This window comes from Bombus vosnesenskii, unplaced genomic scaffold (assembly GCF_011952255.1).
Source record: "Bombus vosnesenskii isolate JDL3184/JDL3185 unplaced genomic scaffold, Bvos_JDL3184-5_v1.1 scf7180000013273, whole genome shotgun sequence".
Classification (NCBI taxonomy): domain Eukaryota; kingdom Metazoa; phylum Arthropoda; class Insecta; order Hymenoptera; family Apidae; genus Bombus; species Bombus vosnesenskii.
The window spans coordinates 1,232,536-1,257,655 of record NW_022882931.1 but is presented as its reverse complement, the minus strand read 5'-3'; the positions used below and the strand labels follow the sequence as shown (position 1 = coordinate 1,257,655).

General features: G+C 34.4%; 3 protein-coding genes across 3 annotated transcripts; all 3 read left to right on the top strand.

The window, feature by feature from the left end:
* Nucleotides 1-239: 239 nt before the first annotated feature.
* LOC117231725 lies at nt 240-8,647 on the top strand. The gene is made up of 18 exons (XM_033490427.1): nt 240-646; nt 723-998; nt 1,087-1,237; nt 1,337-1,496; nt 1,568-1,831; nt 1,908-2,121; nt 2,274-2,589; nt 2,668-2,975; nt 3,128-3,451; nt 3,520-4,073; nt 4,144-4,244; nt 4,344-4,661; nt 4,992-5,314; nt 5,433-5,607; nt 5,890-6,608; nt 7,017-7,461; nt 7,743-8,000; nt 8,066-8,647. Exons 1-18 carry the CDS (start codon nt 495-497, stop codon nt 8,267-8,269), a joined length of 5,262 nt encoding a protein of 1,753 aa, XP_033346318.1. The 5' UTR covers nt 240-494; the 3' UTR covers nt 8,270-8,647.
* A 1,677-nt stretch (nt 8,648-10,324) lies between these two features.
* On the top strand, nt 10,325-15,418 carry LOC117231564 (titin-like). Its single transcript, XM_033490120.1, has 4 exons — nt 10,325-13,457; nt 13,558-14,124; nt 14,476-14,703; nt 14,850-15,418. The coding sequence occupies exons 1-4, from the start codon at nt 10,573-10,575 to the stop codon at nt 14,995-14,997; spliced, it is 3,828 nt and encodes a 1,275-aa protein (XP_033346011.1). The 5' UTR covers nt 10,325-10,572; the 3' UTR covers nt 14,998-15,418.
* A 625-nt stretch (nt 15,419-16,043) lies between these two features.
* On the top strand, nt 16,044-19,244 carry LOC117231569 (cysteine dioxygenase type 1). Its single transcript, XM_033490129.1, has 5 exons — nt 16,044-16,495; nt 18,310-18,451; nt 18,542-18,638; nt 18,728-18,897; nt 19,055-19,244. Exons 1-5 carry the CDS (start codon nt 16,281-16,283, stop codon nt 19,088-19,090), a joined length of 660 nt encoding a protein of 219 aa, XP_033346020.1. The 5' UTR covers nt 16,044-16,280; the 3' UTR covers nt 19,091-19,244.
* Nucleotides 19,245-25,120: the final 5,876 nt, after the last annotated feature.

Below are 25,120 nucleotides of genomic sequence, written 5' to 3'. Positions count from 1 at the left end.
CGCGAATAGACGTGCAATTACATTGACGGTAATACTTTTTCAAGTCGCACGATTTCGGGGGATCGGATGAGTTCCTTATCACTTTGGTGTCACATGCGACGTTATCGATTCAGTATAAAATAAGAACGCGACATTAGTAGCGGTTGGAATTACAGTGGAATGTAATTATGAAACGACTACTACTAATTATATAAATTTCCTAACTATAGAAAAACTTAATCGCGATCACAGCCAACCAACTCGAATTATTTGCAATATAATTCGTAATTTTATTGTATACTTAAAAACTTATAGCTGGCGATATAAAGTAATGTATACATACTTCCTATATTTTATATAGTTCGATAAAAAAGAAAAGAAAAATGAAATCGCATCTCTATAGACAGTAAAAGTTAACTGTATACTTAACCATTAATTACATAAGGAACTATCGTACAAAGAATAATTTCAGTTATCAGCGTGATTTATTAACGCCAAACGGATAGAGTTCTATCATGGCATTTTTCCAATTGGTTCTGAAAGCCAACAAATTGGAAAAACTGAGGCAAAGTTACGAGGATGAAAAACTGGCATCGATTGAGATTTCCAAGGGTATCGTCAAACCTGTGTATACTTTGAAGCAGCAAATTCGTCGAAGAAAAATATGGTTAGACTGGAGCTTTAAATAATCGAGAAATTTTGACTTCGTTTTTATATTAACTATGTTTGGAAAATCGAGACAGGTTTAAGAAGAAGGTTACACACCTCTTAGACAAAATCTTTGCTATTTTAAGAGATTCTTGGATACATAAAAAGATTGTTGTAATTCGTACCGATGGAACATTGGAAAATTACATAGCAAAAAGCTTTGCAGGATTCGTTGGTGGAATATTCTTGACGTACATATTTTTCATATTTTTCGTTTTTCAATTGCATTTTAAGCTGTCGTCTGCGACGTTCCTCTGTACAATAATAGGAATAATTCTCACTCTTGGTCTTGCATTTTCTTTCCAAGTCCGGTACGCTATGATACGCATATATATTTATCATACATATAACATGTACGATATATTCTTGGTAGTTTAAATAAATAGAAAAATATTTCAGATGCGTTGTGTTTCTTCTCTTGCCGCAATTTTTCTCGAAACGCGGAAGGCAAGCTTTAATGGCGTACGCGTTTATTTTAGCGTTAACAGGACCAGTGAAGAATACTATGCACAACACCGGTGTACTTTCAGAGTCACTAGCCTGTGCGCAAGTACGTATATCGCTCTATATCATTTTACGTCATTAAATTCCCCGTTCTCGAATATCGATCGCATTCACGGTCAACTAGAAAATATCGTTTACTCTCCAGGAACAGTTAAAGGAAGCGGTAAAGACCGTCATAGATTTAGCAAAACAACCGTTTTACGCTTTGCGAGAAGCAATATCGAAAGTCATAAAGACGATCAAAGTGGTCGTAAAGAAGATTAAACAGACTCTAATTGCGATTAAAAGAGTCGTTCTTAGCATACGTAAGTAGAATTTGTGTACAATCTATTAAACGTTTTACAACCTGCATCCTTTACTTCGTATCTCATCATAGTTAGAGTTATCACTGCGGTATTCGAATGGCTGGGAAGTATCATAAGTATATGTAACAAAAAGTTGGGCACACCTTTCGACAGGTGCCAAAGCGTTTTTGAAGGAGCAGTGGCGGATTGCAAAGCAAAATTGGGTCCAATTTTTGGATTGGTTTGCAACGTAACTTACGTAGTCAGTAGTCTGTGTTACATAGTGAAGCCACTGGACTTCATTTGCATGCTTGTTTCCTATATCGCTGACAGCGTAGTTGGTGTCGTAAGGAGCAGTAAGTTATCTTGAAATAAATTTGAATTTTCCGTGTTTCTTTCCCCCGAAGACGTTTTTACAGTCGCAATTCGTAGAAATTAAGAAGTTCACGATGCACATGAAAGCGATGTTCTACGTTAAAGTTAAGTTCTCCCATTCGTTTCATTTCGAAACGAACCAAAGCAGGACGATACAAGACGTGTCCACGAGTATTACTACAGAAATACGCTCCAGAACAGACAAACTCTTTGGTTTCTTCGATTTCATGAATTTCATCACGTCCTTTTTCATGTTCTTTATCATACTCAGGTAAAGTAATGTAACTGTTACATCGATAAGAATAGTTGGATAATTATGAATTTATTCAATCGTGTAATTTCAGTACGTTCGCGCATTTCTCTAAAACAATGCCAAAAATGGAATATTCGATATAAATTGACTATACGATCTAATATTTTCAGAGTGTTACGCTATCGTTACAAATGGTTAACCAGCGAGCGTTTCGACAATCGATACATAACCGACGATCTACGTACCATCGATTTGATAAGAACACGTCAAGACAAGGAGACAGTTTTGCCACTGAATCGACGCGAACGAAACAAATACGTGCCACTATCTTCCGTCATATTAATAAAATCCGAAAGAACAAAATTATCCAAGTCTATCATATTCTTAAGCCTAGCTACGGTCAAACTTATCACGTACATGTTGATAGATTATTGTCTTTATTGGGTATTGAACACCATACAACTTTACGGACGATTTCAAAGCAAAGTAAAATGACGAACTATTATTATTAGACTGCTGATAATTATTGCAATTACTTCATACAGTAATACGGCATTCTTTTAGGTCGAACGACCAAACATGGTAACTATTCACGTATCGGGCGATGGGTATTTAGCTGACCTTTATAAAAGTATCGTAAAAGCATTCACGCCACACGGGCAGGGAACAGAAATCGATACGATGCTTTGTCTTCCGGATCCTGTAACACCGGATTTCGATAAATACACTCAGATCCTCGTTTTGATCTTTCTCTGTTGGCTGATGGCATTTTTCGAACCTTACGGTTTACGAATGAGACAGGTAGTCATGTGTCAGTATTATCCCGAGAGAGCAAAGCAGAGGGCAGCTTGGTTGTACAATTACATCATCAGGTATCCAATTTCTCCATATCCAAGGTATCTATCTGGTGAACTTATTTTAATTACAGACGGGTCGAAATCTGTTTTTTAGATTCGCCAACTTCGAATCCGAAACTTTCGAAATGCGAAATACTTATTTTCTCCTAATTTTTACTTCGAACTAGGTCAAGGGGCAATTTTTTGAAGTTTGCTAGACGCCAATTGCGCCGAAAATTTGGCCTGACCGAAGGGGAAAAAATCGAGAAAGTGACTTTAAAAGAGAAATTGTGGGCCACGTTTCCCTTATTGAATATATTTTTCCCATCGAAACAAAAAGCGTGTCTTCTGTGTGGCACAGTGGAACGTGACGAGGATCCGTATGTTAAATGTCCAACTCCTGGTTGTATTGGCCTATATTGTACGCAATGTTTCGCGGATTTGCAGAATTTGTGCACCATTTGTCGGTCACCGATGGACTATGGTGACTTATCCGACATGAGTGAGGAGAAGTAAATTAATTAATGATAAAAATCCTGAATCGGCTAACCGGTGATCACTAACGCCCTTAAAATATTAGAGACTCTTCGGAAGATCAATTTGAAATATCAAGAAGAGCGTTGCTAAAACCTGAATTGAAATTGGAAGGTAAAATGATGGGAGAAGAATACGAAGCAATGTTAGGCGAAGAATATGAAACTGAAGAGGAAGAGATGTTAGATAAAGAATATGGAGCTGAAGATGAAGAGATGTCAGGTGAAGAATATGAAGTGGAAGATGAAGAGACGATGGGTGAAGAATATGAAACTGAGGATGAAGAAATGTTAGGTGAAGAATATGGAGATGGAAAGATATTAGATACAGAATATGAAGGTGAAGAGATATTAGGAGAAAAATACGAAAATGGAAGGGTAATAGGGGGAGAAGAAGAAGAAGAAGAAGAAGAAAGAGCAATGAAAATGATAGCAAAAAAAGAAGGAAAGATAGAAGACAAAGAAGAGGTAAAAGTAAAGAACGAGAAAGAAGAAAACAAACTAAGAGCCGAGCAGGCAGAGAAAATGGAAAGAGACGTCGGTGAACAGACGGATGATAAATCCTTGGAAGATCTGGATCAAAGTACCGAATACAGTTACAGTAAGAATTTAACGTGTAGTTGTGACAACCTCATTAAAGTGTTCTACATTAACCGTGTTAATTGTCCCAGCGTATCAAGATGAATCTCCTGAGGAAGTCGAAATCGAGAAAACGAGGAAACGATTCAAAGACGTGGAAGCACAGAAAATTCGAGACGACGTAACAATCCAAGTGCGTTTCAACGTGATACAGCAAAGTCTTTTCGACCAATATCAACTTCATTAAATGGTTTATCTTCTTGCTACTGTTTCAATATCGTTTCGTATTTAGATATTCAACCAACCGTTCGTAAAAGAATCGATCTCGGGCAGTGAATCACCAACTTCTGGCTTCGTTGTGAGGGCACGTAGAAAAGTTCGTGCCAAATTAAAAAAGCGGCCGTTTGCCGAGGTGAGAGATTCGGATTCATCAAGTTCGATTGCCGACACGGAATCCTGGCCGAGTGAAGATGTCGACGAAGAAGAAGTAATACACATAGAAATAGACGGCGATTCGGAAGAATTACTTCCGAAGGATAGAAGGAAACTAGGTCGTATAAATAGAATCGTCGATGCAGTTGCGAGAATTCCTTGGCTCGGTAAAGGAGAGGTATGAAACATTCTAAGCCCTCCAAATATGTTCATATTTCTGGATCATTATTCCTTGGGGAAGGATTTAACGTTTTATTGAAAGGACAGAAAGTTTGCTTAAACTTCGTTTTAAGGCACCTCAAATTTTTGATCCATCGTTTTCTAAAAAGTACTATCGAACGATATAGAGCGAAATTAAAAATTTATGCAGCTCACTCTTTTTTAAAAACACTGGAAGATACAGAAATGAATATAGAATTTAGAGTATCCATTTTGTTGCAAAAGGAACCATTTAAAATGGAATTTAGTGGAAAATTTGATCAAAGAAAGAAATTTATCGCTTCGACAGAATGACGAGAAGACACGCAAAGGATTGCAGAGGAAACGTCCATCCCTTATGAATAAGATTGTCAGTATGCTTCACAGAAAGCAATCAATACCAATCCGATCGTATAAAAAAGTTGGAAGGACGAAGGATTCCTCGCCCTCTTCTTCCTCCTCGTCTGACGATGAAAACGAGAATCTGCTAAAAGTGCAAGACAGAGACACTGATAGTCCGTCACACTTGGCTAGAAGGAGAAGTAGAAAGACAACAACGGAAGATACTTCTGATGAAACTCTAACTAGGAGGCTGTCGTATGAAAAGAATTTCCAGACGAAACCATTACCAAGGTAATGTTGTATAAAAAATGAAAGACTATAATTATTTTTAATTTGTATCTAATTATTCAATAATAGCAAGTATTTCTTATTGTACATAATTATTTTTAACAAACGTACGATAAAACAGGCATCTGGAGTCTGCTGTGAAAGACACGTCTTATTTCGAGGTAGATGAGACTAAAGACTCACGAATACGAAAATATGTTCGCCAAGTAGAAGATATCAATAAACCGTCAGACATAAAAGTGCCTACAGGACTTAAATATAGAGACACGTGGAGCACCACAGAAAACGACGAATTAGTATTATCATATTTATACTTTAAAAAATGTGTATATAACTTTATAACTAGACTCTGGATCTTTGTGTATTTATTCGAAATTTGGTGAAAGAATTTCATAGAATAAAATTGTATAGAATATTCAAAGTACAGGTACTCGTCGTAATATTTAATAGGTGAAACAAATCTCTACCAAGCTTTCTACTCTTCTAACTATTCATATAAGAACATAAATCCGCAGTCTAGTTAACATTACAAAATACCAGAGACGATGAAAAAAAGACGATTCTTTTGCTTCTTCTAGGATCTTTGCTCTTGCACATCAGAGATCACGTTTGAGACAACTGCAGATAAAGATATTTATTCATTGGGTATGAGCACTATATCGGAACAGACAAATAGAGTTAGTCAGACTGTATCTAAAGGTAAAACAGATTACACAAAGGTGACAGAACCGTGGATCAAACAAAAGTATACGAAGGATGATTTTTCTGAGTACAAAGACTCGAAAGATTTAGAGCAAGAAAACACGGAATTAGAAGAAAACAGAAAGATAAAAAGCATAACTACGAAGAAAATAAAGGACAGAATAGAACCATCGGAAGAAATTGCGACAATTTACTCAGATACAGATAATACTTCATTATATGATCCAACAGCAGATTTAAAATTATACGGTGTTGGTCATAAATCGAGGAACCGACAAGCGACTATGGAAGAAGCTGCAGGATCTAAAATGCAATATTCGGAAGTGAAGCCAACAATCTCAGAAGGAAAACTTCTGGAAATTGATACTGGAAATAAAAACACATTTTTCGACAAGCTAATAAGAAAGACAAAGTTCGATAAAACCACCGATCTATCAGATAAAAACAAATCCATTCAAACAAAATTGCACAAACATGATAGAAGAGATAATCATATTGAGAAAGATACAAATATCGCAGACGCAAGAAAGTTTGGTGAACTTTCTAGAGAATTAAATAAGGAGAGTAGAAGACAGAAAGAAAAGCATCGTCGAAGGTAAATACCAAAATAGATAGCAAGGTAAGTACATATTAGGTTGTTTGGCGAATTTATGACGAAAGTAAACAAAGATTTAAAGGAAATTAAACATTTTATCATTTGTAACTTCGCGACTTTTCAAGCCTTTATGTCTTCAGTTTTCTTGAAAAATGATTTACCTCCACCTATAATGATAATATCTTAGGTATTAAGAATAACACGAATGATAAGAATAATAGCTTTTATAGACTTTTTATTAGGCCCTAGAGTATTTAAAAAAATTTCTTGCTTATATCTGACAAATAAGTTTGGCAACGACCGCGATAAATAACAATGAGCTTCAACAACGTCTCATTGACGAAAAGAAATTTTTCTCTTTAATACTCTTTAGTATTCAACTAAGGGAAGCATTTTTGAACATGGCAGGTCAAAACGAAGAAAAGGCAGTGGTTCAGAAAAATCAACGTTAACCGATGACGAAGAGATTTATCCTGAGCTTAAATCACGATCAAAAAAATCACGTCGATTTGTTCCCGAAACTGCTGAAAAAGGAAGCGAAGCGGAAGAATTGAAACCACACGAAAATGAATACTTTGCTGGTGAATCTCCATCGCGAAGTTATGGACCAGATATTTGTAAGAACTGTGCTTCCGATCATCCAGAGATGGCGAAACGAAAATTTGAAATGCCTATGGTAAAAAGATACTTGCCTATGTATCAGAGTCCAGGACTGATCGAAGAATTGAAAAGGCATGATCGAATGAGATTAATTCAAGAGAGAGAAATTAGAAGACGGAGAAGTGGAAGTTCTCATCGATCTTCAGATGCGGAAGATCGAAAGGTCGATCGTTCTCCTGCACCTGATTCATCGGTAAGTAAACAAGTTTCTCAGGAGAAGTGTAATACTCTTTGAAAGTGGACAACAAAATTATTTACTCAAGATATATAATGTTGTCAAAAGGGACAGATTCTAGGGAACAATGATCAAATATTACTTTTTTAATTTTCCATCCTTATCGCATAAAATCCCTTGCCGACGGTTTTGATACTCTAACAACACAAAAATGATTTATGTCGTTACATTTTTGAAGTACATATACTATATGAGACAGAGTATCGCTTTAGTTAAAAAGATAATTATTTCGCTTTAAGTTTAAACCGAAAGAAAAGGATGGCAGACTTGCTTATCAAGAGTTGCAAGCTTATAAAAATGTCTTACGCGAATTTCAAACAAGGGCTGGACGTCAAGAAGTTCGTAAGAAACCTAGAAATAGGATACCGTTAATATGCTTGTCTGAAAAGGCAGACAAAAGCAAAGAAGTGGAGCAACTGTATCCACGTGAAAGACAGGCCCGACAAAAGCCGAATGTGATGAAGAAATTCGCTCATAAAATGGTAGCACCATTCAAGGTAACTTGAAATGTGAATTAATAATTGCAACAACTGGCATATACGTCTCTTAATCATCATTTTAGCCGCCTAAATATAAGAAACACAAATGCAAAACGCACAGAGGAGACGTAAAGTTTGAAGAAATGGAAATTATGTATGATTGCTTATGTGACGCACAAGTTTTAAGCGAGGCATCTTCTACTTGTAGTTGCGTTAAAAAGACGCATAAATCTGGTACTTTAACATCCGCCGATGAAACAAGTGATAATAACGAGTCAATCGAATAAAAGGGTAAAAATAATATCTTCAAACGTGTGTTACAAAGTTTTGGAATCTGATTCCTGATAATATAATCTCGAGACACCGTTAGTTATCGGATCTTATACGAAATTTATCATAGGAGAAATAAATAGTTTGTTAAGTATGTTAAAGGTTGGATTGCGGATTTTTATGCTGCGAAATTATTTAAATGCCTGAAAATGTACAGAATGCATATAATATGTAAGCATATAGGAATTATCCAAAGTTTTGTCAGTAATCAAACTAATAGCGTTCCCCTTTTGAATTAGAAAGAGAAAATATATAGTTTAGAAACCCTAAGTGCATTAAACCCTTATTTCTTAATCACACCGTATTATTAAAGATTTCGCACGCTCTGTACAAATTCTTTCCAAGTAATATTAATTCTCCGAATTGATCGTCATTCGCTATCAGTATTTCAAGATATATAAATATTCGCTCATCTCTCTATCATTTGAAAATGACGATACTTTAATCGTATTTACATACGACACACTTCATAATCATAGCTCCGATGGACGCAAAAATACTTTCGATTGTTTCAAATTTTCTATCCTATTAAAATGTATAACCTTTAATAGAACTGTCGAGTAAAAAAAGAATTAACAATTATCTATCCGAGAGATGAAATAAAATTATTGTTTTCCAACATATAAACGAATTTCGGCTATGTCGAAGAAAACGTATAAGTTTCTTCAAAATCGAAGAAGAATATATCTGGAAGACGACGTAAGATTTAACAAAGACAAACGTAAAAGAAAGAAGTAGAAAAAAGATATAATTAACAAATTCAATCGCAGACAAACGGATTCAAAGCCAGGTATTTTGGAAATAGAGGACGATATGTCTCTCCCGGAACAAAATTCAGAAAAACTTCCAAAAAGTGACGATCGAAATGTAATTGATCCACCTCACGGTGTAAAAGCAAGCGTTTCCCCTCCATTTTCGCCAAATGTGTCAGTACCTAGAACTTTACCTGCAACACACCTTGAACGCCAGAAGGTATCCCATACCAAAGACAGAAATATCTTACGAACAACTGAAGAGGACAGAAAGAATAAAAACATTTGGAAGGATAAAATCAAGAATGAAACGAAGAATGAAATCAAAGGCGAAATCGAGGATGAAGTCAAAGATGAAATAAAAAGTGATGAAAAGGTACTTTTGGATGAAAACGAATTTTGCGATCTGATAACTTGCACGAAAGAAAAATCTGAAAATGTAGATTTAGGTGCAAATGGAATTTGCGACTCGATGACTTGCACGAAAGAAAAATTTCAGAAAGTAGACAAATATAGAGAAGTAGATTTGGATTCGAACAGAGATTGCATTTGTTCTGAAACTTGTGACAATTTTTCAGAAACACGCACGAAGCATGATAGAGAAGACAAGATCTCTCCTACGAAATTAACAGAAATAATCAATAGCTCGATCAAAGAAGCGATGCAGAATATCGTGAAACAATGTAAAATGGTATTTAAGATGCAAGTATCCAGGATACTTCAATTTTCTACCACATTTTTATTGTCAGTGTACGCGCAAACAAAATGAAGGAAATAATTATTTTAATGTATTATGTGTTTTGCGTTTTAAAAAGCAGAAAGAAGAAAAAGATGCCGATAAGAAGCCAAAAGAAGAAGCTAACTTTGATAAAGTTTGCTACGTAGATAAGGAAGGAATTTTAGTAAAAATGAAGCACGAGCATCGACCACGTACCACTCGGAATAGTTCAACGATAGAACGATTACGTAAAAATAACGAGCAGTTCGATAATCGTTTAAAATCGAACCGTCTTCGAGAAAAATATAATAGTGCACGCACGAATATTAGAAAATTACACGAGGAAAAAGGAAAACGTCAGAGTGAAAAAGATAATTCGTTCGAAGAAGTAAAGAAAAAGAAGCACTCAAGATCATTAAACAATGTAAAAACTGATAATCGTAGGATGACTGGAAACGTGAACATTTATATCTGTTCGGAAGCCAGCGAAAATATCCAAGTAATTCTACTTTTTATTCGTCTATAGCATTTCATTTAAAAAAAATTGTCCACTTACTATTTTATTTGTTAGGCAACTAGTAAACAAGACAAATCTCAATCATGCACGGAATCATGTTCAGAAACGACGACGGAACAGTCAAAAGTTTCGTCGAGCAAACTTGTCACTTCAATTCGGAACAAGCGCAGAAAATTTCAAGAACAGGATTCGATCGATCTTCTTGTAAAAAGTGAAGAAAGTTACGATGACAGCACTACCTATAGTTCAGGTCCATACGGAGACTCCAAAAACATGCTAAAAGTAGAAAGCTGTAATTTTATCGACGTCTATGACAACCTTGACAAAGATGCCCGTATAAGCACTGACTCTATTTTGACCAAATGTGGATGCAAGGACATCGATAATAGCGATACTCTCATGACAATTGATAAGTCAGACTTGTCGTTTGAAAAATCGAAATTTGTTATATGCGACAAAATAGAGAAACCTTGCTCCACGATTTATACAACGAAGACTTTGACAGACTCGGAGAGCGACGGATGGTCGTCGAAATCGATTTGCAGCAGTCGAAATACAGATGTATGTGTTTCATCCGACGCTTGGTCAGTAGAGCCTAATTTAAATTATCGTATTAACGATAACGAACATTGTACATTGCCTATAAAAACTCGTGAAAGTATATGTAAATATCGTAAAAGAGATCAAGGACTAATTGATAGGTCTAATCTGCGATGCAGTTGTAAGAGCAGAAGACCTTACTCTAAGACAGTAAACAAAGAATCATGGATGACTTGTAATTGTATAAGAGAGGAAGAAGAAGACGTATGCGTCGATGTGAAGACTATCGAAAAGTTTGAAAAGCCGACTGTAAAAGAGAAAGAAACAACAACTATTTGTCATAAACCTTCAGAAGATTTAAAAGAAACGACGACGTTTGTACCATGCCCAAAATATTCTGTGGATTTACAGGAACGTATAGATAAATTAAAGGAAGAGCCTGCTGAAGATGTGGAGGTCATGGAAAAAGAAAAGGATACGAAAGAGTTGCCCGAGGAAGAAAAGTTACCTACTGAACCAGAAAAAAGCAAGGAATCGGAAGAAACTCCACCCGACATGCCAAAGTTTGTCCCATCAAGAACGATAAGACCTGAAGTAATTGTACTTAAACAGTTGTTGAAACAACCTATACAACCGAAACCTGTAGGAATTATTGATATTTTGCCAATTCCTATTATGAAAACAGATATTTTGGAACAATCGACGAAAGGTACGGTTAATTCAAAAGCAGAAACCCATGTACCGCCGACTATTTCGAAAAAATACAAGTTGCGTAAGGAATATAGCAAAATTGAACCAAAGCAACCAGCAATTGAAGAGAAACGAAAGTTGTCTCAGAAAAAAGATGAAGAAATATTGAAAGAGGAATCAGCGGAAAAAAAGTTGGAAGACGAAACGTTAGAAGAGAAAGGCAAAGGAAAAGCTGAAGATATGAGAAAAGCTGAAAAGAGAACATTAGAAGAAAAAGACGACAGCAAAATTAAAGATACGAAGACATCGGAAGAGAGGGAGTTAAAGAAAGAAGACGATAGCAAAATTATAGATATGAAAAAACCAGAGGAGAGAGGATTAAAGAAAGAAGATGACAGAAAAATTAAAGATATGAAAAAAGCAGAGGGGAGGGAATTAAAGAAAGAAGACGATAGAAAAATTGAAGATACGAAAAAAGCAGAGGAGAGAGAGTTAAAGAAAGAAGACGACAGCAAAATTAAAGATACGAAAAGAACAGAAGAGAGAGAGTTAAAGAAAGAAGACGACAGCAAAATTAAAGATAAGAAAAAAGCAGAGGAAAGAGAGTTAAAGAAAGAAGACGACAGCAAAATTAAAGATACGAAAAGAGCAGAGGAGAGAGAGTTAGAGAAAGAAGGCGACAGCGAAAGTAAAGACACGAAAATCATCCAACAAATATTGGGACCATCGCTTCTTTTCAAAGGCTTAAAAATGATTACAGGTAGAACAGAACATCCAGAACCAAAGCCTGAAGAATTTGTAGAACCTGCATCGCCTGATGTTATTATCGATAAAACTGTTAAAATTCCTGAAACAGAAACTAGCGAATTTCCAGAGAAATCTAAAGACGATACAAAAGGGGAGGAAAAATCTATTCCCTCTAAATTGTTCACATATATACCGAAAAAAATACCTATACCGACAAAAATACCTATACCGACAAAAATACCTATACCAACAAAAATACCTATACCGACAAAAATACCTATACCGATGAAAATACCTATGCTGAAGAAAATACTTATACCGAAGAAAAATGATAAACCTGAATCGAGTGCAGATAATTCAAAAAAGCAATCTGTAAACGAGGAAAATAGAAATAACAATAAAAATCCGAATATAGCTAATTCAAGGAAACCGCCTGTATACGAAGAAAATAAAAAGAACAATAAAGGCAATCCTGTTTCTAATCCTTCGCAATCCACCAAAGGAGAAATAAAAAATAATGCAGAACATAAAATAAATTCTAATGTCAGCAAAAAAAGTCCAAATAAATCAAATTTATTAATTGTTACTAATAGCAAAAATCCGCCTGTTTCGCCAATTCAAAATGTCGGTATTGAATTAGGAAACCAAGGAAATCCTAAAAACGATAAAAAAATATCTGAAACTCAAGATGTGCCTAAAAATCGCGAAATTCATGAATCGTTGACGAAGCCACAGCTTGAGAAGGGAATCGACGTTGAAAAAGAAAAAGGACTTGAACCGCAGATTACTAAAACTCAAGAAGACAAGTCAGGTGAAAAAATGAGTGTTATTGTGCATTCTGAAAAAGAATCTATCGCGGTATCTACGCAACCTGACAAATTCGACTCTCGTATGATATGTACAAACACAAACCCAAGTTATACAAAGCATACGGGTGTTACCGATTATATTGCAACCGAAAAAAACACATGCAATTGTTATTATTTACCGATGCGTCAATACAATAACGAACCTGTGAATTATCCTAAAAGTTGCTTAAAAAAGGAAAGATCGTGTTATCATACTATTTCTCAAGAAAGTAATCGTGCGATTCCATACCGCGATAAAAAAACCTGGGAGGAGTGTAGTTGTAGAAGAATAATTCCTTGCAACAATTTTTGTAGATCACGGAACGAATGCAGGTAAATATATTAACAAAAATATGAATTTGCAAGAACATCCGGAATCTATTCACCTCGGTCAGTATCTCATCGACAATTAAACTTAATTACAATTAAACAGTTGTAGATTGATGGTAAACTGCGTAAACTGTTACAAACCTCAAAATAAATGCAACTGTAAATTAATTTACGAACGGAAGAGCAGTAGTGGGTACATGAAATCGATGTTTTGTCTTTATTGCGATAAACCTCGCGACAAATGCACGTGTATGGCGATAGCACGAAAATGTTCGTACTGTGAACTGCCCATAGATATGTGCACGTGTAAGGAGCAGAAAACAATTTGCGATGGAAGACCGGTCCTGACCGAGTCTAATAACGATCGCACTATGTACGTCACTGCGTGGAAGCCTAGAGAAGAAGTACGACGTTACTTTTCTAGGAATTTAACCGATCTTAAAACCGATTCCATCAATGAATGCTGTTGCTGCGAGAAACTTAAGCAGCATAACTCCGATGACCTTCCTTATCAACGATTGAGCGTTTTTTCTGACGTGATGGATGAATTGCAGCAAAAAATAATCGAATCTACGTGTTGTGCGCGATGTCAAAAAGTTCCTTGCTGTTGTAATGTTAATATAGAGAGGGATGAGAGAAGAGAAGATAGGAAGATAAAGTATTGTATCAGGTAGGATGTTTTTACTACTTTGATTAACCCATTAATAGTGTAAATCACAAGAAATTCGGTCAGGCAATCATTAGATGACTCATAATTTACAATATTATTTTAATAATGCGTACTATAAGTACATTATAAATGAAAATCACACGGGCAAAAGGACAATTTTAAAATTTAATATATCGTCAATGACCGCCGCGTCAAAACTATTTTTCTACTTGGTTCTGAGATCTTGAAAAGAAAATACAATTATTTCCTAAATCGTACATTTCCAATTCTTTCTCATTTTATTACCCTGACAAAGGGTTAAAATAAGAAAGACATTCCAAAAATATCATATTAAGAAACTATTCGTTGCAGCCCTAAAACACGACGGAAGATTATCGCTGTATGTATGGAAAAAGCGAAAAATAAATCATTGAATAATTGCAAATATGAATCTAATCACGCAAAGAGCGACAGACAGAAAAAAGTATTAGTAGCCCTTTGTTGTGTTTGCAAAGCAACACCCTGTAGATGCAAGAGATCTAAATCCAGTCAGAAAAAGCTGAAAGCGAAATGTTATTATTGTAAAAATTCACCGTGCATGTAAGTATCGATAGAAAGAAAAAAAAGAGGAAAACGGAAGAAGTGTGGAAATTTCACGTTAATGGAAACAACTTCTTTCGCTAATTGCCCCGAACGTAGATCTGGTACTTCCAGTTGTTGATTTTTTATTACATTCTTTACTACAGCTGCATTGCGGCCAGAGAGCGCAACAAGTCGAGGCCATGCAGGTGCACTGATTCACCTTGCCGTACGAAAGAGAAGGAAAGCACATCGTATGGAAAAACATCTACGAAACCGAAGAACAATGACGAAAAGACAATTTGCGTGCACTAATGTGACACCTGTCGTTACTTGACTTACAATTTGGAATACAAAGTCAATTGGAGCAAACTACCACTCAGGATTTTTAAACAAAAGCCAACAAACGATTTACATTTTTCGAAATTTTCGAAAATGAACCCCTTCTTCATAATCTTCGATAATATCTTTATACATAACAAAATTTATTTGAATTACATTGTTAAGAGCGTTCTACGAACAACGGTTCAAACGATTCTACTGCACTCGCAATTTTTCATTTTTCACAATCAAAGACAGCATTTTTATTTAGCTGATAATCGAACGTATCTTCCTGCCACTTCTCTTTCTACAGAATTTTTATGAAAATTTTCTAGTGTCATTTCCTTTTTTTCTTTTTCAAAATTGATCAAAGTATATAATAGTGTCGAGGATTTAACTGTAAAATTTCAAGTATGTTTACACTAAAATATAATTCAGTTTGTTGCATTTTACTAAATCATTCCCTCTTATGTGTATATATATATATCCATAATCATAAAAAAAAAACAAGGTAACTCTGTTTTAGTTACGAAAGAACATTTGACATATTGCAAAACGCTCTGATTACGCAGCAATAGTTCACATATTAACGGAATGAATATTTCATTTTGTAAATTTTAACGGATATAACGATATAACAACATAGTTGCCTTTGTAACATATGTAAAATAAAAATTAAAATCAAAGATATTAAATATTAATAAATATTTGCGTATGTCACAGACGCGTTAAGACAAAAATGAATGAACGTATTAAATATTCGTAATGTAATTTAAATATAAAATAAATTTGAATCGATTAAGCTTCCTTTCTAATCTTGCATCTTTCTACAAAAAAAAAATTGTATACAATGTTAATCGTAAAATATAATACAGCTAAAAATGTTCACAACAGTACATTGTTTTGTTTCTCCGCTTTAATTGAAGAAACAAAAACAAACAAGACTTCGGAAGTGTTATTTACCTCACAACTGTGTACAAAATATTTCAGACTGCTAGAGTTGTCGGGAGTAGGGGGTATCTTAGGCTTCATACAAGACGCTGTCTCCTCCGTTTTACTAGATCAGTACGAGCCGTAGACGGGCAACGTGTTCTTCCTTAATCGTGTTCCTCGTTTGCTTTCGCTTTCAAATAGCTCTCTTTTGCTTCAAGAGTCAAATTCGAGTATCCTAACGCTCATTGTTCCTTCATTTCGCGTCATTTATTTCTATTATATTTTTTTGTCAATTCTTATCGAGCACCGGTAAAAAAGAAGAAAGGTGACAAATTGGAAAGAAAATGCAAGTGTACAGTGAAGATCCTGGATCACCCTGTGTTTCTCGTGATAAACTACTAAACGAGAAGAATTCTTTAACTCTTCGGGAACTCATAGATGGTTTACACGAAGCTTTCGAAACTGACTACGTGAATATAGACAGGGTTCAATATCTAATGGCCTCGTACAGAAGCAACCCCGCAGAATGGAAAAAATATGCAAAATTTGACAGATACAGGTAAACTGACAGCTTGAAAATTATACTAAAAGCTATTAAAATAATCTAAAGGAAAAATAAGGAATTTTAATATAAAGATTTACATATTTCAATGCTTCAAAGATGCAGTACGGTATGAAGTTACAGCATATTAATTGGATTAAAATATCAATGACTATAACGAGGGTGGTCACCTGATTCTCATTCTATTTCGTTTCTACGCGTCTTACGTTCGCGAAAGATCGAATTCCCCAGTAAATATTTTATCAGTCGACAGAACACGGCACAACTACATCTCGAACATAAAATAAAATTAACATGAAATTTACGATAGGTTATCGTCTGTTACTGTTTCTCCGACCCTGGTCGTCTCTTAAATATTTTGTTTCATTCAATCTTAAGTAATGAATTTAATAACCTTGTACTTTGAGTATTATCTGTACAAGTTGACACGCGAGCATGAAGTAACTGACCTTAAGAAAAATAAGAAGGGAACATGGTCGGATTTCTGATAGAAGCAAGACAAATTTAAAAGTTTACTGAAAACGTCATTATTCTTATCTGCAAAAACATATATTACGAGACTTTACAACGATCGCACTTCGCACTACAATGCTACAATAAATGCAATAAGTGGCATAATGTGTGCATTAGAAAGCTATCAATATTAAAACAAAAAAAGAGTACATGCCAGAATTATTCCAGATAGCTGGACGATGATATTATTACAAATAGTGTTTTCATACGAGCCGATAATTTTGTTTACGTAATTAAAAAATTATAAATAACATCTATCAAAATCTATTAAAGCTATCCTTTGCATTCACGAAGAATGACACATCAATTAGTAAGTACAACCTGATCTTCTAATGCTAATTATATTTTGCATTAATTAGTACATAATCGAGAGAAACTACAACCAAGTGTTTAGATCATGATTAAAGCAGTTTGAAAGTATAATTTGTATAATTTTTTTCAAAATTAAAAACACAAATCTATGTTTAGATTGAGAAAACAAATGAATTAGTCTGAACTTTCTATTCTGTCCGCCTACAAGATAACATAAATTTTCAATAAATATTACTTCACCAATTATAAAGATAATAATAATGATCACGTTACAAGATATATATATATATATATATATGTATAAATGGAATTATTACACGGAATTGCTACCATAGCAGGTTTCCACATAACACGCGAAAGTATGGAAACTATAGTTCAGGCACAACCTCTTTACAGAGTAGAACGTACTATATTGAACGGAAAAAAGACGATTACTAATCGCATAAAAATTACATCGAAAATATTCATCGAAACATTTTGTTGACTTCTAATACTTCGTTCGATTCACTTTATGCCGACCTAGTACATGTCCTATTTGCGTTTCGTAAATAGATATGGAAACATTATCTTCTACCATGTTATTTAAAAATATAATACACAAAGAAATATGACCAAAAAGATTTGACATCATTGCAACCGAAACGTAAGTATGCGGAACACTTCAATGTTCATGTGTATTGCACATAAATTAGTAGTGTTCGTAGTATAGTACGGTGAACGGCTGGTTACACACACTTTCCACGTATGCCCCCTTCTCTTAAACATTACACTTGATTCAGAACATCGGTTCTTTGACACGCGACACTTATCGGATCGAAAGTAACGAACGACAAAACATTCTCATATACTTAGAAACAATGCCTATACCGAGTGCATTTCCAATCAGATTAATTTATTGTCCTCTAATTTAACGTGATTCACCGGTGCTTATCTAGTTTAATCATATAAGTCCTTAAAGGAAAATCCAAATGAATCATTTTGCTTAGGTATACAAGAAATTTAGTCGATGAAGGAAATGGAAGGTTCAATCTAATGATTCTATGTTGGGGAGAAGGTCATGGTTCAGCAATACATGATCATGCGAATGCACATTGCGTAATGAAAATTCTCCAAGGTGAACTCTTTGAGGTATAGAATGAAATATTCTATTTTTTTCATATATATATATATATATATATATACAGCAAACAATTTTTTATTATGTTTATGATTTTATAGACACGGTACGCGTGGCCTACACAGCGTGAGAAACCAGAAGAATTACAAGAATTGGAAAAAAATACTCTCGGTCTTAATCAGATATGTTATATCAATGGTATAATTTCTAAATATACTAAATTATCTATCGTTATATAATATTGTTGAGATTTTATTTTGATTTTATGTATATACAATTTGTTACAGATTCTTTAGGACTTCATCGAGTTGAAAATCCGAGTACCGTGAATCCTGCTATTTCCTTACACTTGTATTCACCACCGTTCTCTTCCTGTTCCGTTTTCAATAAACAAACTGGACAAAAAAGCTCGTGTAAAGTTACATTTTGGTCGGAATACGGAGATAAGCGAAACCGTGTAAGATTGTCATCTATTTTTCTTCTTTCTTTAATCAGTTCTTCATTTTTAATCATCCTTCTTTCTGTCAATATTATCAATACCAAGTCAGAATTAAGTTGCAACTGATTTGAGTTCTTTCTGATTCAAACTTGATTTTAATTCTCTAAATTTGCAGGAAATCCAAGATGCTAGGTGCCCTGAAGATAATTAATATATCATAAGTGAAGTTCATACCAGCGATAATCATTTGAATAATTATTCTAACTTAAACAAAATAAAGAGATAGTATATGCATTTTTAAATATTATACCAAATGATCAGAATGTTCCTGATATTTTAATTAAAAAAATAAAAAAAAGGTGCAAGATATGATACATTTTGATAACACGAAAGCAGCCAATTAGATTTACATTATTTGAGACATAATAACTATCCCTTAAATAATACTGATTGCCCAGATCTCACTACGTGGAGATTGCTGCGTTTGGAGACCCACCCAATCCACGGCACCCATCCTCCCTTCCTTTTATTCAAATTTCGTTCAATCTTATTATTTTCATTCAATCTACATCTGCATGACGTACATACTTACTAAGTCCATTTTACAGACGTGATATAAATGAATTTTTTTCTATTTTAACCGAACGCGAAACTAAAAGTAATACCATAAAGATATATCCTGAAATAGAAAAATATAAATTAACCCACATAATATGCACATATGTGTTGGAGATGAAAGAACACCGGAATCTTTGGAATTTTGGTTAATCCCGCAACATTGTAACCTAGAGTCTACTATAGCTGTAATTAAACAATTGTAGTTATTCAATCCGATTGTAATTGTTCGAGAGTTGTGATAATGAGCTTGGGCTCGAGGCGACAGCCAGTCGCCGAACGTAGCCGCGATCACGGGATGAACGCTTTGTCTAACAAAGGCATGGAATAATTCTATAGCTCTCCTTGAAAAGGAAATAGTTGTAACACTCGACAGTAAACATTCCAACGGTCTCTGTCCCGTAGCTCGCCACACGCAGACCCTATTCTTCGAGTAAGATTTTTTTTTTTATTTATTTGTTGAAATTACAATCAATTCTCGCGTTGAGAATTTTTAGTAATTTTTCTGGCGTGGCGCAGTGACATGGCTGTTTATTTACAATAAGTTAATACTTATTATAGATAGGTATAATTTATAAGTATTATAAGTAAGTGCATATGCTTAATTTGGATAACTAAATGAATCTAGCGTTTAGGTCTAGCGGGTAGTGCCTCTTCAGCCTGCGAATCTGGTGCGTCGTGTCAAGTAGTCCAGTGATTAGGGGGTTTCGGTGTTTATTGACTCTTGTGCTATATCTGTCGCTGTATTTTACTATTTCCTCTTTGACTGTGGGTATCTTGAGGTCGCGATGGATGGTTTCGTTGGTAACATACCAAGGTGTGTCTATTAAGGATCTTAGCGTTTTCGATTGGAAGCGTTGTAGTATTTCGATGTTGGAGTTACTTGCTGTTCCCCATAGTTGGATTCCGTAGGTCCAGACAGGTTTTATTACGGTCTTGTAGAGGATAATTTTATCTGTATGTTTAGTTTGGAGCGTCGGCCCGTGAGCCAATAGAGTTTTTATAGTTTGTCCTTTAATTGCTTCATTTTATCTGAAATGTGTTTCTTCCACGTTAGTTTCCTGTCCAGGGTCATGCCCAGGTATCGGACTGAGTCCCTGCTAGGAACTGTTGCATTGTTGATGGTGACCTGGGGGCAGGTTTGTTTTCGGAGCATGAAGGTTACATGTGAGGATTTCTTTTCGTTGATTTTGAAGCCCCATTTGTGAAACCACTTTTCCATGGAGTCGAGACTTCGCTGGAGAGTGGATGAGGCTATTACCGGGTCTGCGTGGGTAGCTAATAGCGCTGTGTCGTCAGCAAATGTTGCTATTGTTATATCGTTTGACATAGGTAGGTCAGCAGTGTAGATGGAGTACAGTAAGGGTCCGAGGACACTACCTTGGGGTATGCCGGATTCTATTGGGAATGTTGCGGAAGTGGCGTCTAGGCATTTAACCATGAATTGTCTATTGGTTAGGTAGGATTTTAGGATGGAGTAGTAGGGATGAGGTAGGATCTTTTTAAGCTTGTATAGTAAGCCTTCATGCCATACTTTGTCGAATGCCTGTTGGATGTCTAGGAAAACCGCTGAGCAATATTTTTTCTTTTCGAGTGTTTGACTGATCGTATGAGTTATGCGGTGGATTTGCTCTGCTGTTAAATGTTGTTTTCGGAAGCCGAATTGGTGATCTGGGAGGCGGACAAGATGGCAACTAGATGTCTTCGGATACTCACTGCGTACCCTCAATAGCCTCAAGTACCTTCCATAAATCTCAGGAATTTCCTAGTCGAGGTCCTTCAAACCGAACAAACGTCTGTTTCCGAAGCATTTCCAAAGACCATTGTCTACCACGACTTGACAAGAGAAAGTTGGTTTTTCTCACGTATGATGCAACTTTCCTCCCACGAACCACTTTCTCTCGAGGGCGGTTAAGACCCTTCGTTGAACCAATTAACAACGAAGCCTATTCCCTCACTCTCCTAACTAAAATCGTCACCAACAAATCTGATGGTCCCGTGCGCTAGACACATCCATCCTTAGCTTTCCTCCGACACAGCATCGTCTCTCAAGATTGTACTGATTTTACATCCTTTGAACGGTCAACATCCTTTAACCGGGTATACACACCCGTAGATCAGTCATTCACTCATCTCGTACATACGCACCAGCGTAACTGCCTTCGTTATAAGTTGTTGGAATAAACGGTGAAATATAACTTACTCTACTGTGTCATATTCATTTAACCACCTCTGTTATCTTAACCGAAACAGGGGAACGACTACTTCGCGGCGTCGATTAACCTTAATCGTAACGGGAACTTACAACTCTCGTTTACGTGCTATCTCGCGATCGCGTCTCTCCGCGAACGGTCGAAACAACTAGGGTATTGGGGTTTTTCCCAACATTCCGGACGGGAAATCCCGCTGTCCTTCCATCTCCGACATATATACATATATAACCCTTCTTAAGACTCTTGAAAAATTGTGTAAAGTAGATATACCTTAAAATCATATCCTGAAACAGAAAAATATAATTAGTCCACATAATATACACACATTTAAAACTCTTACAAGAGACATATCATAAAACAGAAAAATATAAATTAACCCATTTAATGTACATACATATAAAATCCTTCTTAAAACTAATGAAAAATTGTATAAAGTACATATACCTTAAAATCATATCCCGAAACAGTAAAATATAAATTAAGCCACTTAATACACACACATTAAAAACCTTTCTTAGAACTAATTAAAAAGTATAAAGAATAGGAAGATATAAATAATCAACCACCAACACAAAGATATAAATAATCATGCACCAACACAAATTTCTACAGATCTACAATACAACACATTAATATCTAAGAATCTGCCCAAATTAATATCTAAAAACTTGCCCAAATCTATCTAAAAATCTATTTCAACTACTTTCTAAAAACATGCAAAAAAAGAATTAAACACATTTTTTCACATTAAAGATTCCCTACAAATTTTTTTGGACAACACATTAAGATATGGTATATTTACATAATTACATAATCATATAAACAAATCAACTACATAATACAAATATAAACAAATCAAATTAGTACAAATCAACAAAATGTAATAAACAAATATTTATAACAGATTGTACTTTAGACACTTTGCCCATATGTGATCATATAATTGTAAACTTTTATATGTGACCTGAAACAAATAAACAGAGTCATGAAAAATATAGACAAGGGAAATTCTTATCAATAATCCTAAAGAAAGGCTTGAACAAATTTCAAATACTCTTTAAAATCACTCAAATAACAATTTTTTTAGCAGAAAATTGGAAAATCTTAGTTTTATGTATGATATTATTGGAATGAGCATTAACATAAATATGAGTACAAATAAATGAGATGTAATAATATAAAAAAACGTAAAAAGATGTAACTGAAAGCTGAAACAGATAAGCATTTTTATACACATTAAATATGAAAAATTATATATAAACAAAATTTAATATCAATGGGTTAAATATCGATATAAATATAAGTAAACGTAAATGATATATAAAACCTTATCAAATATTAGTAAAAAATGTACCTGAAAAACTGAAACAAACAAAATATGAATTATAGAAAAATTTGATAAAGAAATTATAAAGAACACAAATCTTTAACAAAAACTAAAATAATATTTGTCAATCACTTTATACCTTGTTATATTAGATAAATACTTGTTATATATTACACAGTACAACTAGAATGCTGAATATAGTACAAATAAGTTAAATTCTAAGAAAGAATTGTTTATATTCATACTGTTTTGGAAGTCATTAAAATTTTTTTATATAATAGTACAATTATTTAATATTAAATTGCAAAATATAATATATATTTGTATATATCTTTATAATACTTAATGAAAATATTGTAACTTAAAGATAATTAACATGGATAACCATAAATTCATTTTTCAAGATATTGCAATGATGATTTTCTTCAATTTCAAAATCATGATTTAAAAAAAGTATGTTATCATCTCGATACCGCGAGCATAGTGATAATAACCAAAGAACAATCATAAATTAAAGTTCAAGTAATAAACTCAAGAATGACTTTGCATCAAATGATGGAAAACCATTCCTTAAAATCTTCGGCTTTCAGCCTCTTCTTTCTTCGAGTTTCTTGCGTTAACCCCACTAGGTTCTATTTAAGTATTCTTAATTCCGATTTTTAAAAAATATAAAAAAAACGCGTTATTAAGTAGCGCATATTATACCACGACCAACCATTAAAAGAATGTGCTGTTCGGTGTACAATATGGAAGACTTAATATGAATCTCTAAATAGAACCAATTTCACTAGTTATACTTCATTTTTCGTCCGGGTCTAGAACCGCGGACGTACTTAAAATCTAGGTACGAACCATAATAATATATTGGGATCAATTAATGAAACATTAATCGATTCCACTTAAGTCCCAGGTGCAGATATATCACGCAATCTAATACCCTCAAATACGAAATACTATTTTATCTGCTTTTCCTGGATCTACCTACTTATAATCTACATCACACATTCACACCAGAAGAGTATGCTACCTACCTACCCGGACCTATATTTAAAAAATGGCAAAACAGACACACCAACACACTCACTCCACGATTCTCACACATAACACCCAGGTGCAGATGCCTACACTAGGGAGATACGTCCCGGGACGCCTCCGTCATCCGAGCTTGTAGCATACAATCTTTCATACATTAAATTACGTACCAATGCTGAAATCAACTGACAACCTTAGCGAGTATTGTGATACATATTCATATATATAAAGTATCGTATCTTATTTCATATATTCCTTAATGTGTTTCAAAGATTTCATAAAATACTCTCTGTATATTTACATGTATGTTAATTATACAAATTATATAATAACTGTATCTCTTTGTAGTATCATTTCCACTTGTATCAATTCATACAAATTTATATGTATATTTGTTCATACAATATCCATTCTAATTTATGTATACAATATACTTTAATAAGATATTTTGTATTCTTCATTTCAGATCTCAAATTTCAGATTTTGAATTTAAATACAAATTCAAATTTCGTATTTATGTCTTTCCATGAAATAATTAATTTTTTCTATTTTATTAATACATATCCGATTCATATCCGCTCATCCGACGCAAATTCCATTCCAACTTAACCACACTCACACATATGGAACTTACATCGTACACAAACGCTAAGTATTGTCAGTTGCTAAAAGTGAATCTTACAAATAAAACCGTGTTCACCATCTATACCCATGAGAGGAGCACCTGAGCCCGCTCATAAGTTTAGGTAAAAAAAATGAACACGGCCACAATAAATAACACATACCTTTATTGCATGCTGAAAATCCTAAGCTAAAAGAGCCATTTATAAAATATCCAAACGAGCTAATTTTCTGTTATACATTTACTATTAAATAATGTCAAAAATTTAATAAAATGAAAAATATTAAAAAAATTTAATGAAAACTTTATTCATTGAAATGTAATCTAGAGAAATGTAAGAAACATGTATTATTTATTTAATAATGTTCGTTCTTTATATCATTATATTTTTTTTTATTTATTTATTTAAATTTTACAATTTGTCCAGTAGGA